General features: G+C 31.2%; 1 protein-coding gene across 2 annotated transcripts in view; it reads left to right on the top strand.

Annotated features, from left to right (window-relative positions):
• LOC107447721 (uncharacterized) overlaps window positions 1–23906 on the top strand; it is a 45189-nt gene extending 21283 nt beyond the window's left edge. For both annotated transcript variants that reach the window (XM_071180501.1, XM_043055240.2), the window contains one exon: window positions 23686–23906. In XM_071180501.1, coding sequence (XP_071036602.1) covers window positions 23686–23892 — 207 coding nt within the window. In that variant the 3' untranslated portion in view covers window positions 23893–23906. The remainder of the gene's footprint in view (window positions 1–23685) is intronic.
• Window positions 23907–24868: the final 962 nt, after the last annotated feature.

The following is a 24868-nucleotide window of genomic DNA, read 5'->3' as shown; positions in this document are numbered from 1 at the left end:
TATATCATTTCCCAATTTTCCCCCACACTGGAATCGTTGAAATTCTATTCCCAGGTTCGTGATTTTTTCTGCTAAAAACATTCAGCACTGATCTTCATCTACCGAACCTGATTTCTGGGAATCATTCGTATTTCGATAAATTCTAATAATTTAATGAACGATCTTTTTAGTAACACAGTTTTACAATATTTGAAAATCTATTCCAACTTAATCTTTTCGTAAGTGGGGTTCCCGCCAAACTCCCTTACAGATGTTTCTTATTTTCCTTCTTTTATTAACTTCTTCAAACTTGTTCCTCTGTCCCTATTGGTTAAACCACTTTGTAAGTATTTATCTCTTTACTTCTTGACTGTAATTTGGTTTCCAGACACTGAAGAAGGCTGTAACAGGCCCATTTCTGCTACTTTCATTAATGCTTTATTCACGCTTTTTTTTCATTAGAGAAAAATGTATTTATTATTTTTAAGCAAGTAGTTATTGAAAGTCACACTTGGGACACGCCAAAAAGAAGACATTTCGAAACTCAACAAACACTTTTAAACACATACAATTGTTAAAACTAACGTAAAATATTACTAAAAAATTTAGCTTAAATCTCTGCATTCTTATATAAAGTCCAAATAAAGAAGTAAATTTCTGCTCAAGAAAGGAAACCAGGAGGTCTTAAAGACTGCGTGTGACATTGTTTCACTCACTATATTTTAGATTTAAAATTTATATAGTCCCTTCAAATAATTTGGTAGTTTTTACACTTTCCCTTACGTAAGTGGACTGGAATGTCATGTCAGTCTCCTCAAATTCGTAGAATGGCAGGTGCGTCGGCTTTTTTTTTTAATCTATCCACGTGAGATTTTTCACTTCTATACTTTGTGTTATTTCTTAACCGTAACTATCTTAAATATTAAAAACTTTCATTTTTTTTTACCTTTATACTCCTGTTTTAACCGCAATTAACTTTTTCTAAACGTAACTCGTTTATAGCATTTTGCTAGTTAAGGGGCTGACTGCGCTTAACGCCATGCATTCGATTTTTGTATTTTTCACCTCCTCACGTCTCCGTTTTAAACGGACCCCATTACTTCCCCCCCCCTCCCCTCCAATATCACTGGGAAGGATGGTGCAACTAAACTAACTTTCTTCAAAATAATTGTAATTTTTACTGCATCTCATTTTACATTGAGTTAAATGTTAGCCCGTTTTCTTGTCCTGATGTTGGAAACCCGGTATTTTAATCTATTTTTTCCTGCACTGTTGATTGATTGAGCAGCGTGTCTAAGAGAAGACGACCTGAAATTGATGATCTCCACTCACATATTTCATCTCTGTGGTTCATTTGTGTGCCTCAACTGATGCCTTTTCGAATTCAATAAAGTTTTCCGTTACCTCTGCCAAAAAAGGCTGGCGTGTTAATGATGTCTGTGGTAGAGTTTTCTTTACTTTTCAACTGACATAGGAAGGTATTATAATTTTTTTGTCCCTTTTTGAGATCTTTTTTTACGATTCTGTATCTGGGTTGTTGTGAAACAACCATTCTACTCCACTAGCATGTTCATTGCCCAAGTTAACATCTAAATTTTTTTTCACACAGCACTATACGACACTTCGTAAAAAATTTAAAAAGGTCTCCTAGTGACAAAATGGTGGGAATCGGAAAAATGAGAGAAAGTAAAAAAGGTTAGTTCACGCATGAAGGAGATGGGAGCTACCGAAACAAAGTGTCCGAACGAGATTCCGACGAATAAAAAATTGAAAACAAGGGGAAAAAGTGCAAAATCAAAACTCACCCTTGTGAGTTATATATCGGTGACGTTATGTCAGAGAATGTAATAACCGCTTTAATATGTAATTATGAGACTTTACTGAGTTACTGGATTCTTGTAAATAATAACGAGTGATTACTAGTATTGATCAATAAATAACACTGACCACAACACGTGCATGATATATTATAATGTAATGAACTTACTCGCAATCTTGGCTGACTTTATCAAACTCTATGGTGCATTTCAAATAATCTTCAAGTGGTACACGAAGCTTGTCTAAGACATCAGGAGTCAATATCGACTCTCTAAACTTGCTGTAAACTATGAACTGCAGAAATAAAGAAAAGAAATCAGTGTATAGTAAGCAATAAACCAGCCTCAGAAAGCTTAAAATAATATGAATTTTGCAATTATTTTTCGACAATTATTATTCGGCAGTCCAACGATTAACAATTTGGCATTTATGTCAACTTCGAACATTTATTTTAGCATCCTTTCGCATTTGTGGCCACCAATAGTACTGCTGCAAGTTGTGAAGTGTTTTCTTGGCATCTATATGTCCGACACCAGAATAGTGAGCAATCAATGTTTTTTCTTTCTTTGATTTCGAAATCACCATTCCAGATTTCAATCCATTGTCCGTACAAGCGTATTGTTACCAATTTTGAAATTGCGTACAATTGACAAAGTCTTTTTATTAGGGTTATCTTCTTTGCACAGGCTAAAATACACTGACAAAAAAGTCATTTGTGTTCTGTTTTTCATAAATCTGAGATGCACGGCTTGCAGTAACAATTACGCAAATAACTGTTTTTAGATAACATGAGAGAATCTGCAACAACATTTTCTTTTCCAGGTCGATGAATAGTTGTAAAGTTAAACTGTGCAAAGTCCACCAAATAGCGCGCAAATTTCTGATTAAGAGATAATTTCGAAACAACTTTTACAGACGAGTTGTTGAAATTTTTGACCAATAAGATATAGACAAAATTTTGCAGTAAGTGCCTAGCGTACAGAAGCACACTCCAGCTCATTGTTGTGATAGCATGTGTCAGCATCTTTTAAGGTCCGTGATGCATATTCTATGACACATCGTTTCCCATTTTACTCTTGAGATAAACATGCCCCTAGTCCTGAATAAGATGCGTAAGTTTCTACGAAGCACGGTAATCCTTTGAAATGCGCAAGAATAGAGGTGGAAGTGATTATGGTTTTCAAAATCTCAAATGTTCGATGTTGGTCATCAGTTAAAGTGATTGTCTCATTGCTTGTCTTCTTTTCTAATCATTTGAGAATATTTGTGAGTGGTTTTGCAGTAACAACATGATTTTCAATGTGCTTTCGAAACTGTTTGTCGAATCCAAGGAAAGAGCGGACTTCTTGAATTGTATCGTTCAACTGTTGCTATGCATTCTGAACCCAGGCGTTCACCATCATGGGATCATTCGACCAAAAAGTGAAATTTCTAATGCAACAAATTGCGACTGTCCTGGATTTATTTTGCATACAGCTTTACGAATAGCCTGAAAAGTATTGTAAATAACTTTAAAGTGGTAATTAAAATTGTCATGTGAAGTTGAAACGTCGTCAATGTATTTATTTACGTTATGTTCAGCCAGGAGGTCTTTAGCACACTTTATTCCTCTTGTCATCGTAGATGGGCAGTTAGTGACACGAAATGGCATTCGAAGAAATTCGTAATGTACGTCAGCGGTTACGAATGATGTTACATGCTGATTTTGCATCAATTTTAGAATTAAAGTGTTTTCCTACAGTTCGTTTAAACGTATCTTCCATCTGGTCAATTGGATGTGGATTAATCTTGGTGATGAACTTTATGGTGCGTGAGAAATCTGCAACAAATCGTCTTGGGGTGCTTTCATGGAGGAACTGATCAAAGATGAGAGCACCCAGACTTAAGGCGAGTTAGAAGGACTACAAATTCCTTGCTTCAAACATTTTTGAATTTAAGTGTTCAAAAACTGGCGACCTGACTCTGTAAAGTGATATTGTCGAAAACGGATAAGCTGGCCATATTGCAATGCTATTTTGATTTCCGCATACGGTCATAGTCCAATATTGTAATCATGAGAATAAAATATGCCTTAAAATTGTCCAAGAGCAGCATCAGGTTGAGATTTCTAAATCTCAATTAGTCCTGTAGTATTTTGGAATAAGTTCAGTTTTAAAAGGATGTTTACTTGGTTTAACAATGTTATCTAATGGAGGATCTGAGAGTTCACTGGAAGAAATGCAGTTAATGCTAGGTTTATGAATAAATACATTTGCATAGATGGAGTTCAGACGGTGAGAAATACCTTTAGAATCGTGACGGTGAATCGTTACAGTGAGAAGACCTTTAGATAATAAACCTTCAGAATCGTGTGCATCTAGCTTGCACATGCTGCTGCCAATCAAATCCCAAATTGAGCGAAAATTGAAGTTCGGAGCAAATTTCAACTTCATTATAAAAGGATTGATGTTTCTAACCTTGATGTTTCAATAAATCCATCCAATAAGGTATATTAAATGGTTGACCACTTGAAAATGTTCATCAGTCCATGGGTGACTAATGGCTTTAACAGGAACACAAAAATGTTGAATAACGTAATATGTATTGTTTAATAACGTAATACGAATAATGTAATGTCTGCACACGGATCACAGAGTGCTTGAATTCTGTATTACTGTTAATAGTGACAGGTGTTAATGCACGCTTATTTATTTGAGTTGTAATACAGTTTATAGAATGATTATTTTCATTTGCAGGCGCAGATCTTGTAAGTGGGAGGTTGCGATTAATCTTACGACGAGAATTTGGATAATTTGAACTGGTGGTGCCGCTTGATTCATTATTACTGGAATTAAGTGAGTGTCTAGAAGACAGGAGCTGAGTTTTCAGTAGGTTGTTGGATTCCTTAACGGATCGTGATGAATTTCGTGAAAGAGCTGTAGGTAAACTTGGAGAGATAAACTGCACATAAAAATCATGACCTTTTAGTCGGCAACGATCACCAGAGAGTAATATTTCGAACATCGTCAATAGCAGGGTCACATTTGCGTCATCGTTCAACTTGCGAATTGAAAGTTTTTGACTGCGATTTTGATGCTGGAAAAAAAATTGAAGTTTTTTTTCATTACTTTGTTTATTGGCTTGGTATAGTCTCTTGTTTGAAACTTTGAATTTTATCACGTGCGGCAGCTCTGTTGATTAATTCTTCGACATTAATCGAATTTTGGGTAGTTAAGGCAATTTGCCATTTTTCTTTTGTATTAATTATCATAGAATTGCGATCAGCTTCTGGAATAGTAAACAGAGCTTTTTCAAAAGAGTATCCTTAGCATAAATATAATCAACTAAACTTTCATTATTTCTTAATTTAGCTCAGATGGGTTGTTTTGAATTGTAAAGCGTCTTTCAAAGCGTCTTTCAGCAAGTTTGTAAAGCGTCTTTCAACAAGGGCATTTTTTTCATGCAGTTCAGTCATTATACATTTTACCTCATGTCAATTACCAATTTTTTGCAGATCCAGTGAGCTGAGAAACAGCATTAGTTAATGTAAGATCATCACACCAATAAGCTACAGTGTCGCACTTCTATCTACTTCTTTCATAAATTCAGAATCATTGTCAATTGCATCTCGTTTAAATACTGAAAGTGAATTTGAGGCATCATTAGTGGATGTAATTTGGATGTTACTTGGTTCACTTACTTGTTTGTCCTATAATAGGCTTTGAATCTTCATAAATGAAGCCAGAATTGCTGGAAATATTAAAATCCGTTTGCGAGAGAGAAAGCGAGGGAGTTAATTGAGGAATGTGTTGATTGCTTAAAAGTTCCACTTGTCACTAAAGTAATTAAATTTTACTCAATAATTCTGTGTTATGGTTTTCTTCAGAATATTGTGTGTTGTCATCAGTGTCATCAGTTCTGTCACACGTGTTCAGAATAAGTTCTATCATTTGTAATTTTAATATTATCATTAACTGTATATGATAATAAGTCATTTTTATTTCCATTGAGCGAACAACGCAAGTCTGATTTTAACTGGGCTACAGTTAAATTAGTTAGTCCTTCCACTTTGAAGGCACTCAAAACAGTATTCGCGTCTGTTGAAATCTTGGCGAGGAAAAGTGCAATGAGAGGAATTTGTTTTGGCGACGTCTGTTACCGAGTAGCTTAACGAGTAGAAATGTAATTTTCAAATTTTCTTCAATGAAATGTTACTTTTGTCAAAATAGGATTACCTGGGTGAGATGTAGCCAATGATAAATTCTTTTTATTCGTTAGCAGTTAAAATTTCACGAGAAGCATTTAAAATGTAGCGATGGCATGACGAAGTTTAAAGATGAAAAAAAAAATTGAAAGGTTCTTTTTTAAAAAGACGCCTGCACCATATACGGTAAGGTTGAAAGACAAGGAATACAGTTTAAATGAAATAAAATAAAGAAACGAGAAGATATTAAAAAATATACTTGAGGGAGCCCCTTGGTGAAATTGGCGACTTATGTTTGACGCCATTCTTGTTTGCGCGGAACGCAGTTGTAACAGGAATGGCTGCCAAAGCATAATGACATTTTATTGAAACATTAGAAACTTTCAACAGCAATTATAAAATTGCAGTTAACACAATATAAGCGAAATTAATAAACCCAATAAAAGAATTTTGAATCCAAACAAAAATTAATGGAGTAAGCACAGAAAAAAAAATAACTCACTTCTTCATTAAGCTTGAATATCTTCAGATTTAGGTGCACAGAATTCTCTAATAGCAGTTAGATACTGTCTAAATTTATCATGAATAGAATCTCTGCACCTCCATCGCCACCCGAGACAAAATTTATGATGGCTTTTCTTTGATGGACCAACATAAATATGATGCGAAATGTGAATCGAAAATGGCGTCTGAGGTACCGGACTGGCAGTGACATTTTTTTTCTAAAGTCCGTCTTAATAACCGCCCACATACCTTCAATCTTATTGGTATGGGCCCCGGTATCCAATATAAATGTTACATTTCTCTGAACAGTAATAAATTTAATTTTATGCGAACTTTATAATTATCTCATCAATCATCTAATTAATCATCAATTACCTTATTTTTATCTCACAGACGTAAGATCATTACCCGAGATGATCCCAAAAGTACACGAAAATATTAATACAGATGAAATATCTATTATATATAATTCTCTTACGTGGCTCCCAAATTTTGGCTGTATTTCTTTTCCGCCGGTGGCAACATTTGCTTTGTTTTGTTTGCGTTTTGAAAACACCAAAGCATTCTGCCTTTTAATGAGGTGTTTCTGATCTAATTTATATAATTCTCTTACATGGCTCCCAAATTTTGGCTCAAGTACTTTGTACAACTAAATAAGATTCTTTTCACAACACTTAAATATTTACTTTATTTTCTTCATATATCAGTCGGCAAAGAATTCTGTTAGGTTAAAAAACATTTCGCTAAAAAAATAACGAATTCTGAAAGAAATAAAAATAAACAATTTAAAAAATAAAACTGCTGTTGCCAGCCATAGAATTTTTTGAAAGTTAACTTATCAGCATAAATCAAAATGACATAGAGGCGCAACTAGATCAAAATTATGACACCTGAGCGCTTAACGTAACAAATCCTTCAATTCTATAAGTGTTGTATCGCCAAATGCCCAGATTAACAATTGTGCTTTTCAAGAAATTCTATAAAAAGTTTTGAATAAAAAACTTCTATCCAGCTACTTCTACAACTGCTTCTTGAAGAACTTGGCTCATTGATTAAAAATATTGTTTTAATTTTACAGTACTAACTTTACTTCTACTTTCATTATTGCTATGACCCTCTTTCATTACATTTTACAACTTCATGCTAAATTTGAGGACTTTAAGTTGTTTTGTGGTTGAATACTGACATTTAGAAATGTGTACATAAAAAAAATAATATTTAGAGGTTAAGAGTTGCCTCAGAAATATTTGAATTGTTGACATTGAACTTAACAATGGAAACAATCGTTTTTGTGAAAAATTGAATTGTATTGTTGACATCAAAACTAAAAATATTGTGTTTCAACTTAACAATACTACCTTAATTTATACTTTAGAATTGCCTCGGAGAAATTTGAATTGTTAGCAATGACTTAAACAAAAAGTTTTATTTTAACTGACAAATACTATATTATAATTTTAACTTTTTCTATGACTATACTCATTTTCTTACTCTTTTCTTTGTTTTTTATACATTTTATATTTTTGTGATAAAATAAAAAACTTATAGTTGTTCTGCTTCTGAACACTGATGAAAACACAAAATGATGGGCTTCATCAACAATCAAAAATATATACATTTATTTTACAAATTCCATATTATTAAGGTGGCGCCCTTCAGAGAATTAAAAATACAAAATTATCTTCATCAAAGCCGATGCTTTACATCCGGCGTTCAGTGGCAGACTACTATTTCATATTGTTTTACAACACATGGCTTTAGCCCTCTGGTGGGAAAGACTTTAAAACAAAACTTACAGCAGTTACTTTTCTCAACAACTGATATTTAGAATAGTGTAATTATACAAAATATGTGAACTGTTTGCAATTTTAAATTAATATTGAAATGTACATGAAATGGCTTAGAATTTTCTACAGGGAAAAGTTTTCGGAACTTCAGTATTCAAAAAAGTATACAAAAGCTAGACGTTAAGAACGTATCCATTGAGCGAGCAAAGCGAGCATTGGATTGCTAAGCAATCCGAAATGAACTGCGAAAGCAGTTCTGGGGGTTGGAGAGCGCCAGCGAGCAGGGGGCGCAGCCTCCTAGTATTTTCATAATACCATAATTTTAAAACCGTAACCTAAAAAACTAAGATCTTAAATTTACATCTATTTTTTAGTGGATAATAAATTAATCATTTTGGGGGCCTTACTAAACAAAAACAAATTATCAATGCTTTGCAAATAAATATCGGTTAAAAATCCACCTCATCATTTTTTGTTGGGGGTGTCCTTACTGAACATGAACAAATTATAAATACTTTGAAAATAAATATTGATTGAAAAATACTATGCAACAATTTTATTTATGTTTTTCAAAACCCTTTTTTACTATAAAACGGCTGAAATTCAGTAAACAGATTTAATTACTAATAACATAACAACAAGAGTATTAAAACATGCAACATTATTATATTTCTATTCGTTGAATAATAGTTGAATTATATTCACACTTTTACCCTGAAATCTCTTGGTAATGTTTTACCATCCAAGCATAAGGCTTTAAGGGTGTCACAAAAAAAGCCATTATGGTTTTGGAGCCTGCTTGTAATTGAAGTTGATAAGCATGGATTAAATTTTCCATCTACACCTCCGGGAAAATCATAGTGGCAAAGGAATTCGTAATTGTAACTGTAAAAAAAAAAATAATAATTGGTGGTGGTGGTAAAATTGCATATAATAATTAATTAATTATCTGCAACAAGTAGATACTACAAACGTTTCTTAAAAGTTTCATAAATTCAATCTGAGAAAATCGCATAAATAGATTGGACTTCCTTTTTTCAGTTATTTTTTTAAAATCCTTTTTATAAATTTTTTATTGTCATTTTTATGTTTTAAAGCTCAGTTGCAATCTATTGATGATGTTTTCAATTCAAAAAGAGACTAAAATAAAAATAATGAAGGTTTACCAGCTAGATCAATTTCAACTTGATCTTACTTTCGGTTAGAAAACTATTACTAACATATTATGGTTGAACTTACCATTCCAGGAATGAACAAACTACGACCCTAGAGCCTGTCGCAGTCCAACATAGCTTCCAAAGATTAAAAAGATATATTTATGTAATAAATTTAAGACATATTGATAAACATTCACTTTCTCAGAGTCAAATTTTACCAAAAATAGCTTGTCTCACGTCAGAGACGACTTGATTCTCATCTCACAAGTTTGCATAGAATTAGATTAATGTGGAACCATGAAGCACGGAGTTGGTGGCTGCAGGTGGTGATTAGAAAATATAGTTATTTTTTGCAGAACATCTAAACTTTTTCTGTCTTGAAAGTATGTTGATTATCATAAAAGAAATGGAGGCAAAATTTTCTACATAAATAAAAAAAATGACAAAAAATAAATCTGTGAGAAGTCAACGATTTTTCTCTGGTTACTATTAGGGCTGGGCAATGTCAGAATTTCGATATTGTGTGCTTCATATCACGATATTATGATATACCGCAGTAATTAAATTGTTTTGCATATTATAAATGCTAAGACTTTCTTGCAAATAAAAATTAATGTGTTTAAAGAGCATCATTTTAAAAGAATGGGGTACTTATCCTATATTAGCTCGCAGCATAAATATCCCATAGAATCAACTAATTATGAAGCATCATTATTTTAAAACAGAAAAATTTTATTAATATAAACATCAATTACTAATATAAACATCAACACAATTAACAGAATTATAAACATCAACAATTATAAAAATCAACACAATTATAAACATCACAACACTATTTCTCAAAATTTTGCAACACAATTAAACATAATTGGAATTTTTACTTAAGGCCTGGTTTCTTAGGACAGGACGCCGTCAGCTGGAAATCAGCGCTAACCTCTGATTGGTCCATTTGTGAGTTTGATAGTATACGTCATCGTACGCTCATCTTGAACTACAATTACCGTCCAACTCAACTGCAGTTGGATTACAACGTGACGTTAACCACAGAAGCAATGGCGGACAACATCCAACAGCACATTGAAATCAGCCAAGATTTTGATTTTGACATTAAACATAGCTTCTTCATTAAACATAGCACTCTTCATTTAGCTCAGCTATAATGTGTTTTTTCTTGGACNAATCACTTTTCGCACACACACTAGGGCTGGGCAATGTCAGAATTTCGATATTGTGGTATATTGTGAGCTTCATATCACGATATTATGATATACCGCGGTAATTAAATTGTTATGCATATTATAAATGCTAAGACTTTTTTGCAAATAAAAATTTATGTGTTTAAAGAGCATCATTTAAAAAGAATGGGGAACTTATCCTATATTAGCTCGCAGCATAAATATCCCATAGAATCAACTAATTATGAAGCATCATCATTTTAAAACAGAAAAATTTTATTAATATAAACATCAATTACTAATATAAACATCAACACAATTATAAACATCACAACACTATTTCTCAAAATTTTGCAACACAATTAAACATAATTGGAATTTTTACTTAGAAAGATCTGCATCTCAGCTTTGTCAGGCAATAAAGATGCACGATCTTTAGTAATAACATTGCCTGCTACACTGAATACACTTTCAGATGGTACACTTGTCCCTGGTATTGCAAGGAAGCGCCTCGCAATTAACTGCAATTTCGGAAAAGAGGCATAATGTCTTTTCCACCACATTAATGGGCATTCCGAAATGCTTATTTTTGAAATATTTAAATACTCATTCATCTCCCTCTCAGCTTTTGCTATTGGTGTAATTCCCTAGCATTTAAGTCCTCTTCTTCATCTGAGTCAAAAAACTTAGCAAGTCCTTTTCTTTCTGTTTGAGTACTGCATGAAGAAGGAACACTCATTTGTGGGTCATCTTGCATAGTATATGATTCAGCCATAAGTTCAATCGCTCTACTTTTAACTGCAGACTCATTTTCTAGATATTTAACTTTGAATCTCGGATCACATAATGAACAAAGACCCAAAATCAATACCATTGATGAATCTTTGTATTTGGCCTCCAGAGCCCTCAGAATTTATTGTTTTATACTCCTGCTAACTTTAGAGTCACTGTCATTAACTTGAATATTTCTTTTTACCTTATTCAACAGCGGCAGAACGCAGGAAGCTGTAATATAGTTGCTTCCACTTAAAGATTTCGTCATTTCTTCAAGCAAATTCGTGACGCTTACAAAATCTTGAAGAACATTTATGTCAGATCCCTCAAGCATTAAGTGTTTTCTGGAGGGATAATCCAGCAAAACTTTGCAGAGAGGAAGCTGGTTGGACAAAAATCGCCTGCAAAGTTTTGTTGTGCTCCACCAACGTGTTGGACATGCACTCGGCAAGCTTTCAACGTTCATACTCAATTGCTCTTGAGCTCTTTGTATGTCTCTTTTCATCTTCCATGAATGAGAAATCGTGTTCTGTAGCTTTTTCAAGCGAGAAATTGCTCTCTTCAAGGAAGACTGTTGCAAAGATAAGATTGGTTGACACCAATGTTTATATTGTGGGCAAAGCGTGAAATCTGGTTTACATTCAGATCTCTGATAGCCTTAACAATGTTAGTGCCATTATCAGATGTCATTGAGGGCAATGTTTTAACATCAATATTCCAATCTTTTAAAGTGTTACTTAACATTTCAATTTAATTTTCAATAACTCGGTATTGCCGAAGAATATACTTCCGAATATCATTACCGCGGTATCAAAGAAATATCGGTAAATGACGGTATTACGGTATATTGCCCAGGCCTAGTCACTATTGTCTCTGCAAGCATAATCAGTATTAAACTGGCACCCACCCATCTTCGTCTTTTGTGTGACAAATAAGAAGAAAGAGGCATGTTTCAGTTCGCCTACTGGCATCTTCTTCCATATCTTTATGGAAGCAATATTTAATAGCCAGATTTAAGGCAATGGATTAGCTGATATCCTTTTTTCTATCTTATTCCTGTATTTTTGGCATATTTTGACCTGTAACTTATCACTGAACATAAAAAATGAAAAACAATTATGACCGGGAATATATTCTGACCAATTTCTTAACTTGTAAACAATTAAAATTATTAAAACTTATACAAAAAAATTCGTACTTATTTTTTTAAATATTATTATTAAATTCCTTTATTTTGACATGACATCTTCATATTTTTCTTCGTAACTGTCAACACTACATTCTAAATTTATTTGTGTTAAAGATGTAATACTTACGCCACAGGATTGCAAACTGTTATGGATGGTATATCAAAGTATGTCGGAGAAACATCTTGTATGTCTACAACTGTTGGGTACGTCCAATAAAGTGTTAGAAATGCCACACATTGGTATGTAAATCCTCCGCAGCAAGTAAGAACAACCAAAAGTCTACAAAATGAAGAATAATTTTATTTTAAGAAATATTTACGTTTTTTAATTTAACCAATAAAATATCTAATGATCACGATTTCACATAAGATTAAGGAAGGAAGGTCTGAGAAAAATCACTTTGGGAGACTCGGGAAATACTCTTTGTCTCTCTCTCTCTCTCTCTCTCTCTCTCTCTCTCTCTCTCTCGCATCCTCTCTCTCTCAACGTTGATTTTTTTTAAACGTCCTTATTTCTGTTGACATTGATTTTTCAAAACTACTGTTTCCGGAATTTCATTAATTTTTAATTGAAATTGAGGACATTTTCGTTCTCACTGATTTTTATCTTGAACAAACTATCTTCAAATTTAGTGGTAAATTCTGCATACAAATTGTGAGTTTAGTCATGGCCGCCCGTCATACTTTGAGACGTTTTTGTGCATGCTTTTGAGATAAGAAGTAAAAAGATATATTGAAGAGGCATTTATATCAGTGAGCTCAGTGAGCCGTTGCTAATAGCCCATTGCGCAGCTCTAGTGTAACGTAAATAACGTACTACAACAACTTATTTCGCATACAAAATAAACATCTCTATGTGTCAGAAAAAAATGACCGTCATTTCGTTTCATGTTTTTATTGGACAAAAAAAATCATATGATTATTAATAAATAAAGAAGATCCTGATATATTTGATTGTTTTCAGCATAAAATTGCATCAAGTGTTAATGATATTTATCCTCAAATTATTTATCTAACCCTTTTTTAATAGGATTTATCTGTACGTTGATAATCCTATCTTAAAGTTATTCTCTGTTGCTATTTCGCTTTTTATTATATCATTATTCAAAATTGGTTGACACGGCCTCAAACATTCGAATCAATTTGAAAAATTCCTCAGTTTTTTTGTAGTTTGAAGCAAAAAGAAAAAAAACTTTGCTTAATATCACACTTTGCCTTGTGGGTATGATGGGTAGAGTTTTTGCAAACCATCGACGGTCCGGGGACATTTAAACTACCTTTACATCCGCAGTTTGTAAAGAGAGATTTTGAGCACGCTGATTGGATTTCCAGTATTACCTTCTGCTCCGTCTTTTTGTAGCTCCTCCCCAATATCATTTCCCCGTAATTTGTTCATAAAGTGTAAGTACTAATGTAAATAAATTTCTCATACTAATTTTAAGACAAATATGAAAGTTTTGTATAGAAAATAAAATAACGTCATCAATTGTCTTTTAAGAATGACACATTTGTTGAAATCTAGTTTGCTTTAAATTTTATTCTTGTATTTTTCTTTATTTGCGTAAAATATTTTTCTTACGTTTCAGTATAATATTTTTTAATATTTATGTTATTGATTTCAGGTTAATGCAAAGTAAGCAACAATGTTCTGGTAAAACATCAAATTCGTACAATAATAATTCGTAAGCATAAATTGTGAGTACTAAATATTTCAAAACTATTTTTAGCTAATTTCCATATAATAAATATAAGAATTGATTAATATTTAAATTGAATAGTATTATGAATTTTCTTACGCTCTTAGAAATTAAAATCTATAACTTACATTTATCAAGTATGATTGCAGAATCAAACTAATAAAAACTATGCAGCTTGAGTTTAAATTGATTATACGGGATTTTAAAATATATATAAATATTATTGTAAGATTATTTTTGATTATTTAAAAAATATTTTGTAATATCTTCGAGGAAATATTCTAAAATGCTATAAGGTAAACCAACCAGGGAAGGAGCACTACCCAGTGAAGGAACATTTCATATATATTGGTTAAAAATAAGAATTTGAAAGAGTTTTTTTAGATTGATTGGTAACAACAGCTTACTGCCAAACAATAGGAAGTCATCTAGCAATGTTTTGGATTACCTGGTCAAATAGACTTCTCTGGAAAATTTTTTGAATCTGTTATTATCTCTGCAACACCTTGTTTCGTTGAAAAAATTATAAGGTGATTGTTTGTATTTATATGTTTGAAGTGGAATTAATTGCATGTAGTAGTCTTATTTTTCTCACTGTAAGAAAGAGAATTCAAGATATAGTTATTGAAGTTACGTTTTATTTTTTTTAAAGCACCATAGCATAATCAAGTACTGAGGTAAGGGGGTGTTTATTCACTGTATCACCAAACGATGAAAAACCTGTGAAGGAACAAGTGTTCCTTTACTGGGGTTTTCTCCCAGTTTATGAATATAAAAGAAATTTTTTAATTTTCTTGTACTTTTAGTCATATTATACATCAAAATTCGGTTTAAAAGACGAAGAACAACTTCTAACCAGTGAAGGAACAGGCATGTTCCTTCACTGGATCACCAAACGATGAAAAACCAGTGAAGGAACGAGTGTTCCTTTACTGGGTTTTTCTCCCAGTTTATGAAAATAAAAGAAATTTTTTAATTTTCTTGTACTTTTAGTCATTATATACATCAAAATTCTGCTTAAAAGACAAAAAACAACTTCTAACCAGTGAAGAAACAGGCATGTTCTTTCACTGGGAATACTTCCAGTGAATGAACAGTAATGTGTGAAATATGATTTTACATGACTCTAGGATAAGTAATTCTGCTATATAGAGGACAACCGAAATTTTGTTAAAAATTGTATGAATAATTCCTGAAATAATTTCAGTTTAAAATGTTAATTAAATAGCTTAATTTATGAAAAAAATATAATTTATATTTATTAATGGGGTGTGTAGCTATATCAAATGTTAGGCAACTTAATAAACTATGTTTACAAATCGAAAACTAATTAAATATAATCATAAAAATTTGATAGAAAATTTTTCGCTGGCTTTTGCACCAAGAACTCCTAATAAGCTATCATTATAGGATAGCAACGTGATTATATAATTTATAAAAACTACTTTACAATGTTAGAATTTAGAATCAAGCTCTGTCGTTAATAAGTTAAAATGAATAATACGGACGACTTTTAAATAAAATCAATCAAATGAACTACAAGTTCTACAGATGAATGACAACAAATATAAAACTTTAATCTTTTAATAACTAATAATTTAGCATCAAAAACGGATTCTAGAAATTATAATTCTAAATTACAACAAAAAGAACAACAACAAAAACTATCTCAGGTTGCCACGCAACCTAAAGTGAAATTTTAAAACAAATAAATCTAAAGAAAATTAAAGGTGGCGCTTCTGTCAAATATACATACGTTAATGACTTAAAATCTTAAACAAGCTACTCAACAAAAAACCGAGTTAAACAGAAACGATACTCAATTTCTTTAGAAGCTTGAGAGGAAAATCCCTCAAGATATGTTTTAATTTTAACGCATGTAAATTTTTAACGCAGCATTGACTGAAGAGTCTAATAACGAAAATATCCAAGAGCCTGTACTTTTTTCAATATGGAAGAAGTACGTATTGTAAGAAGACCACTTGGTTAAGTCAAACTTAGGAACTGAAGCTAGTATTGATAATGAATGCATCTTAGATGTCGAATTTGAAATGAGTCCTCATGCTGATCCTCTTTTAGTTGAAGAAAGAAATGATTCTATAAGTAAAATCAGTACTTCTAAAGATCCTCTAGATATATGACAACAAGAGATGTATTTGCCTCAAACTTCAAGACACCTTTCCCCCGTCTATTTTCGAGAAAGGCATTCTAGAAATGTTGCTGAAAAATCAGAAGAAGTTTGGAAGAACCATTCACATTAGCCAAATATTGATGATAAAAAGAAAGGTCAAATAAGAAGAAAAACGAATAAATTACCTAACTTCAGAAAAATGGCAAAAATTTCAAGAGGCTGAAAGTTCCGAAAAAAGTTCAAACAAGAGAACATGGAAAAGAAAAAGAAAGAAAAAATACTTAAAGACAAAAAGCTTCAAGAACTAAGAGGAAAAAGAGTAAATAAAAAGGTGATAAAATAATAATGATAATAAACAGCATCGGATGACACAATGATTTAGATTTGACTGCCAAATTATAAGAAAGAATGATTTTTTTTTATTTATCTTGTATTTAACATCACTTTAATTTCTAGTTCATGATTACAGAAAAAAGCTAGCATTTTATAAGTACTTGTATGTTATAATTTCACAAATAGTCTTGTTTTTTATATATTTGTATGGCTAAAAAATTCATAAAGAGCATTAAAAAATAACCAAAATTAAGTGTTCCTTCACTGGGCAATTTTGTGTTCCTTCACTGGTAAGAGCTGTTCCTTCACTGGGTCTTCTTACTACTTGTTATTTGAACCTCCAAAACTTTAAAACAATATTATGTAAGTTCTCTANTATATATATATATATATATATATATATATATATATATATATATATATATATATATATATATATATATATATATATATATATATATATATATATATATATATATATATATATATATATATATATATATATATATATATATATATATATATATATATATATATATATATATATATATATATATATATATATATATATATATATATATATATATATATATATATATATATATATATATATATATATATATATATAAGAAAGTGTTATTATTTATATATATATATATATATATATATATACATATATACGGGACAAGGATATAGTAGAACTAAAGTACTGTTCCGATTATCACACTTGCACAGTACTGTACCTTTATCACACTTATTCTTAAGCATAAATTGTGAGTACTATGTATTTTAAAACTATTTTTAGCTAATTTCCATATAATAAATATAAGAATTGATAAATATTTAAATTGAATAGTATTATGAATTTCCTTACGCTCCTAGAAATTAAAATCTATAACTTACATTTATCAAGTATTATTGCAGAATCAAACAAATAAAAACTATGCAGGTTGAGTTTAAATTGATTATACGGGATTTTATAATATATATATATATATATCTATATAAATATTATTGTAAAATTATTTTTGATTATTTGAAAAAGATTTTATAATATCTTCGAGGAAATATTCTAAAATGTTATATCTTAGCAAAAAATTTATAAAGCATTCATGATCAATAAAATTTTTTTATAGCTAGTAGCATATAGCAAGTTTACAAGCTACAATAAGTAAAACGCGTTACAAGAAAATATATACTAATACTAAGGTAAAGTATATACTAAGTATATACTAAAGTATATACTAAGGTAAGAAAGTGTTATTATTATTTTTTTTTATGGATTTTCCATTTTCTCTCCTCAACGCATTTCTATCTTTAGTGAAAACATCGAAATATTTGAATGCTATGGAAGTTTAGCGTTTAGTAAAATAAAAAAAATAGATAGAATGAAAGGATAGAAATAGATTTCATAAGGTTAAAGCGTAGTTTAATTCCTATTGTTTCATAAAAACAGTTTTTGAAATGAATGAATATTTAATTGACACGAGGAAACATTTGAAAAAAATTGTAATTTCTAATATTTGCATACTTTATTTATGCAAAATTTATCCTTTAATTCTAAAATGTAAGAGGGCGTCACGTGCTGAACAAATCTGCTTAAAACTAACAAAACCGATAGAAAAAAGTTATACAGGTTCTTTATTTGCATAAGGAAATTAACCTTTTATTATTAGTATATAAATAGAATAAACAGCTAGTAATAATTTCAAAACAAATCAAACAAAAGTTTAAGAACTAAGAAAAGAGTTTTTTTAAGGAATAGTAATATTAAAAATACAAATATTTATCAATTTTGGTGCACATTATGTTCTTGGATTTCAAAATTAAATTTACTATTCATGCAAACTGAGCAAAGAGTTTCAATTAAAAACCATGCAATTTAGATCAATTATGTTAAAATCTTTGTCCGTTAGGCTTCGAAAATCAGGAATTCCATTTCGTATTCGTCAGTTTCCCGAATTCCTTTACCCACTTGTTGCGATCTTTAAAATTTAGAACACTGCTTCTAAGGGAAATAATGCTCGATTAAATAGTTTCTGTTTCGTTTTTGAATGAAGAAGGCAATTTCTCAGGCGAAAAAATGGATATTTCAAGTTTGAAAAAGAGAAGCTGTAGTGCAGAATTTGTAGCACTTACTATTGTAAATTGTGTTAGTGTAGAAATTGTAGTACTTACTAGTATCGCGTCTTCGTTGTTCGAATAGCGGTTTTGGAATTCTCGCCAGGTTGGGAGAGCATTACTTGCCCCCCCCCCCCCATTTAATTGCATAGTTTGTATATGAACCAGTATTTACTTCCGAACATGTGCATAAGTGAAACCCAAACAACTATCAATAACTAATCTCTGTAGTTTTCGTGAAACGTTAAAAGCTCGATCTCAGACTGAAAAACAAGCGAAATTTTAATCAACTGTTGCTTTAAACCAAAGGCCATTTGTCTTTGTAACCGCGTCATAAGCGCTCCGTTTCGAGTTTTCTGGAAATGAAATAATCCTTTTAAGATCTATAAGAAATCATATTGTATTAAAATTTCGATATCAACTATCACTTCACATATAATATAAAAATTTGAAAAATGCATAAGTATTTACCTTATTTTTCCAATTGTTTTCATTATGGCAGAAAAATGAGATCACCTCTTCAATCCATGAAAAAATTAATTGCTTAGGGGCTGAGAGTATGGTAAGTTCTGATTCACTGATAGTTGGAGAGAGTGGAATAAGATTACAACACACAATAGTTTTTATCTGCTTTTCCCCCGAGACTATTTACCACGCAGGAAATTAAGTATAAAATAATAATAATAAACTTATAAATGTATTTCTGTTAAAGCAAGTTATAAATGGACTTCTAAACCTGGGCTTCATATTTATTAAATTTATTCTCTCCCATTAAAAAAAAATTTCGTTTTTGAAATGCTCTAAGATAATGACATATAGATTCAATGACAAATAGATTAATAGTTTAAATGATTTTAAACTTTAAATGACAAATAGCTTCATTGAATTAGTGAATGCATTTTCTTTTAACTATAACAATTATATTGATTATGTAAATGTTAAAAATGCCAGATTTGTTACAATTCGTATTGGTTTAAGTTTTTATTTCCCTTTCAAATCTATGTCACTTAAACAATTACCTAAACTTTCCATTCACTATGAGACAAAATATCGAAAATACTTTCTTTCGACGGAATTTTTTTAAATTTGAAGTGGATCTTTCATTAACGAACATTAATATATTTAAAACTCTAGCCGAATATTATTGGTTACAAAAATCATGACTCCCATTATTTAAGTCAAAAATATATAGTTCAAAATTCTTAAGGGATTTTCTGCGAGATATTACAAAGTGTCTTAATGGATTACAGCATGCAGTAAAAATAGCCCAAAACAAAATGTGTTTTACAATATTAATGCCTATCGTCATAGAAACACAACCAGTTTTCAATTCTTACAATAACATTTTCGTTTAACAAACAAAACCTAAATGTTCCAAATGTAAAGTCACTTATTGTAAATTATTTAAAAGTATCATCAAATCATAATAGAAAATATCCCTTATCGAAGCAAAAATAAAAATTGAGCTCATCATGTAACATCAATAAGTACAAACCTGAACAATTAATGGATTACAGAACACGAACACAGTGAAAATAGTTATTTACATAGTATAGAATAGTGTCAATGAAAATAGTGTTCTACAATATTAGTATCTAATATAGCACCAAGTATTCAATTTTTTCCATAATATTTTCGTTTTACGAAACGAAGGTTAATAATCCAAATGTAAAATAATTTATTGTGATATATTTAAAAGGATTATCAAATCTTGATAAGCAGTGTGCCTTATCATAAGAAAAATAAAATATGAACTCACCAACTAAAAATATCAATTAGTACAAGCGTGAACCAAACGCATCAACATTAGTGTATATGCAAATGCTCTAAATTAATGATAACTAAGTTCCTGGTTTTAATTTTGAGTTTGGTGCATTTTTTTAAAAAAAAATTAGCGTATGATGCGGCCATATAATTAAACAGTGCAAAAATATTACTGATGTCAAAAAATAGAAATAAGAACGTAAGTACGAAAAAAAAGGAATTTATGAAAATTTTCTCATTTGCACACAATTAAAGGAGTTTAATAGTATAAAATTGCCTATGTTCAGAATTTACAGTATTAATCCACTGCAATCTTGAGCACACAACTATATAGTAAACTCTTAAAAAGAGTTTAAGCTCATTACAATTTTTAATAAATTATTAGAATTGAAACTAGACTTTAATTAAATTGCAATCAACTGCCGACTCAACTCAAACACTTGTAAATTTTAGTGCTTAATTTAAGAAAGAAGAATGAAAAGGATTAAAACTATGCTTAATGCAGAAACATAAAAGGGAAGAACATAAACTTAAACAAAAACAAAAGAAAGAAAAGAATGTGCGCTGGAATACTTCGACATATTCGAACCTAAAGGAATATAAACTTTTTAAAGAGATAAAAGTTTTAAATCTATTTAATTTCATTACAGCTACTTTAAAAATTCAAAATCCATTTATTCTCAATGCATCAGCATTGAAAACATTTTGCACCAAAATTGACAACCAGTTATTCAAGCAAAAAATGAAGCTTCTTTTAGCAAAAGATTAAATTTAAGAAATTCTCAGTGTCCACTTTAATGTTACTCGGTTCCGTTGGAGCTGATTATTCAGACAAATTCCGATATGGCTAATCTTTATTTACATAACGATAACGTTATAACAAAACCGGAAATCACGCCCAGACACCCTGCGGGGCTCATCTCTATTCCTTATAATTTTGATCCACCAATAGGCAATGATATAGAGATCTACACAGATGGATCGAGATTAATTTATAATAACGAATTCCGCGTGGGATGCGCCTTCGTGGTGTACGATGGGGATATTCAAATAGATTGTTATACATATAGACTTAATAACTACTCATCCGTTTTTCAAGCAGAATTATGGGCGATTCTTCAGGCAATGTACTGGATAATTAAGAACAAATTAAATAGAGATGTTCATATTTTTTCCGATTCCCTTTCGGGATTACAATCACTGGCAAACCCCGAGGAAAACGATTGCTTAATTAAACTGATAAAAGACCAATATAAATCAAACATGATAATCCATTGGATTAAGGCTCACGTCGGACACCACGGCAACGAGGAGGCTGACAGTCAGGCGAAATTGGCCTGCCAAAGACCCGAAATTGATCTCTTTGACCAGAAGCCAAAAAGTTCAGTAAAGTTATCGATGTTCAAACGAAATATAAATCTTTGGCAAAATATGTGGGATGATGATCAAAACCAGGGCAGGCATACCCACCATCTAATCCCGAGGGTAAATTACCGTAAAATTTATGGAAATTTCTACTTGAACCAATTTATCACAAACCACGGAACCCAGGGTACATACCAATCCAAGTTTCACAATAAATCTCCCCTATGCAATAACTGCAAAGTTACAGATGACCTGGAACATATACTGATTCACTGCCCTCTATTTGATAACATAAGAAAAGCAAATTTCCCGGTAAACCTGACCTATAGCTCACTCAAACAACACTGGAGGATACCAGCTATGCAAAAGGGCATAGAACGAATCATCGAAAGCCACTTTAGCGCTGGCTTGCCACCAGACACGTCATAATAACGAACTCAGAACATTGACATCACGCACTGAAATTCAGACTTATCCAAACCCCATCAAACTTTTCGATTTGTTGTAAAGGTAGAAAGTTCCCTTTCCACCTACCCTGAGTTTTATAATTTAAATATAGGACACTTTGTGTATGGAATTAACATTTCACCTGTACTTACTTTCACATTTAAACTTGTTTGATACATGGATTGGATCAGCTTTCCATCTGTTAAAATTAACAACTTTGTACACCGAGTTAACTTTTCATCTGTTCAAATATCTGCTTTTTACATATCTTGCATTTTTACATTTTTCGTTACTGTGTTGATGGAGTCATCTTTTCATCTGTTTTGCTATCTATATTTTGAATTCAAGTCACCCTTTCTATTCCTCATTGTAAATACTCATCTTCCCTTTGTTTTTCAAACTGGGAATTGTTTTTGTATTTTTAGTTGATCAATAAAATTGCTCCCCGGATGCCCCCGACAGGGGGCGGGACGGGGTTAAGCGTTTCTGTTAATGTTACTTCGATAAACTCACTAGAAACTGCGTGTTTCGGACTATATAAAACTTTAAAAAATATATTTTAACTATTTTTATATATGAATGAAAATTTTCGGAGAATATGGCACCCATATGTTAATATGAAAACAGATTTAAAAGAATCCTTCTATTCAAAAATATTTTTAAAAAACTCACAAAATGTCCATTTTATGTTACTTCTATATATAAACTGAAAATGTTTCGAAAATATTGTGAAATTGTTTCGGACTAAATCAAACTATTTTAAAAATATTTTTTAAGTATTTTTAAATCTATAAGGGTATTTTCAGAGAATATGGGGACCATATTTTAATATGAAACCAGTTTTAAGAAAACCCTCTATTCAAAAAAAATTTTTCAAAATCCACAAATTGTCCGTTTTAAGATGAAAGCCGATTAAACTTTTCAGTTTTTTTTTCGAACGGCATCGTCAGAACAGTTTGGCGCGATTTTCAAAAATTCCGTTCCGTGGAACTGTTCGACTACTTTAATAATAACGCAATGACGTGGGAGAAAAGGGAGATTAGTGGATACCATGGCAAAAAAGTGGCGAAACCGTAGAACTTTTAAGTGCCTATTCTATTAACAAAGACTATAAGTAGTTATTATAATTGCTGCAGACAGTCATTTATATTTTTAAAAAAAGTAGTAGACTACATTTTCTGACGCCAAATCTCAGCAATTTCAAAAATCCTTAAGCTAATAAAACAAGAAAAAATAATTCCAAAAAAACTCTTTTCAGTCTCTGGAATTGGTCAGTATAATTGGAAGATATTTGGGAGTGTGGCTTGGAGTATCATTGGTGGCCGTTTATGATTTGATTGGTGAGTCACTTATAAGGATCATCAACCGTAAAAAGCATCGAAAACATACTCCATCGAAAATCGGGAAGAAGTTCTCAACAAAGAAGAAAATAGCATTTTTGTCTAAAATACCGAAAGTCTTATAAACTTCGAAGACATATTCAAGACTTACCAGAGATAGTTTTATTGTACCAGTGATTTTACTAATATCAAAGATCTGATAAAGAAGACAGAAAATGATAGGTTTTTTTTACATATTTTTATCCTTTTTTCATTAATAAAATTATACTACTAATGTTTAGCTATTATTATTCTTATTATATTTTATAAAAAGGAATCTATTTTTTTTCCTTTACGACAAAAAAAAACAAATTACGATATATTGGTGCTACTAGAAGACTCACTCTACCATCTACTCCTGAACCACTTTAACCAAACATACACGATAGTATTCAAAAACAATTCAAGGGAAGATTTTGCAATATGAATGGCGGTGTTCTCCTGCAGATATTTAGGGTCTCTTTGCAAATGGCAGTAAGGGAGATTTTTGATTTGGTGGGTTATAGGTCGCCTTTATATGGCTGATTGTAAGGAATGAATTGAGTGAGAGCTGTAAAGCAAATATCCACTCTCTAGATGAAAAAGTAACGATATACGTACAATACAAAACACTTATTTGCATTTGATAGCAAGAAGTGCAATTTATTTTCTTTTGACCCTCCTTGTTGAAAAGGATTGCACAACGGTAAGATACATTTTCTGGGAAAAATCGTTGACGTTACATTTTGTTCTGCTGCTCAAAAATTATAAAACTCTGAAACTTAAAACTACTGAGGTGCGTTGAAAAATTTACAGGAATTACGATGAAATTAAAAATTTAACATTCGATGATTAATTCGAGACTTATTAAATGTTAAACTTGTACGAGAAATGGCATACGTGCAGCTCTATAGGAGGCATAAATGCATCAACAGAGTGATACAATGACCACTTTTGTTCACGAACTTAACACTAGATTTTTTTTAATGAAATCATGAATTTTTTTAAAGTTATTGTAATTTAAATCTCTTTTTACGTGAATTTTTCCCCATTTATTTTGTTTTACAGTACATTTTATTGTGC

This window comes from Parasteatoda tepidariorum, chromosome 4, assembly GCF_043381705.1.
Source record: "Parasteatoda tepidariorum isolate YZ-2023 chromosome 4, CAS_Ptep_4.0, whole genome shotgun sequence".
NCBI lineage: Eukaryota > Metazoa > Arthropoda > Arachnida > Araneae > Theridiidae > Parasteatoda > Parasteatoda tepidariorum.
Note: the sequence above shows the minus strand (reverse complement) of the source record. Positions and strands in the feature narration are given on the sequence as shown.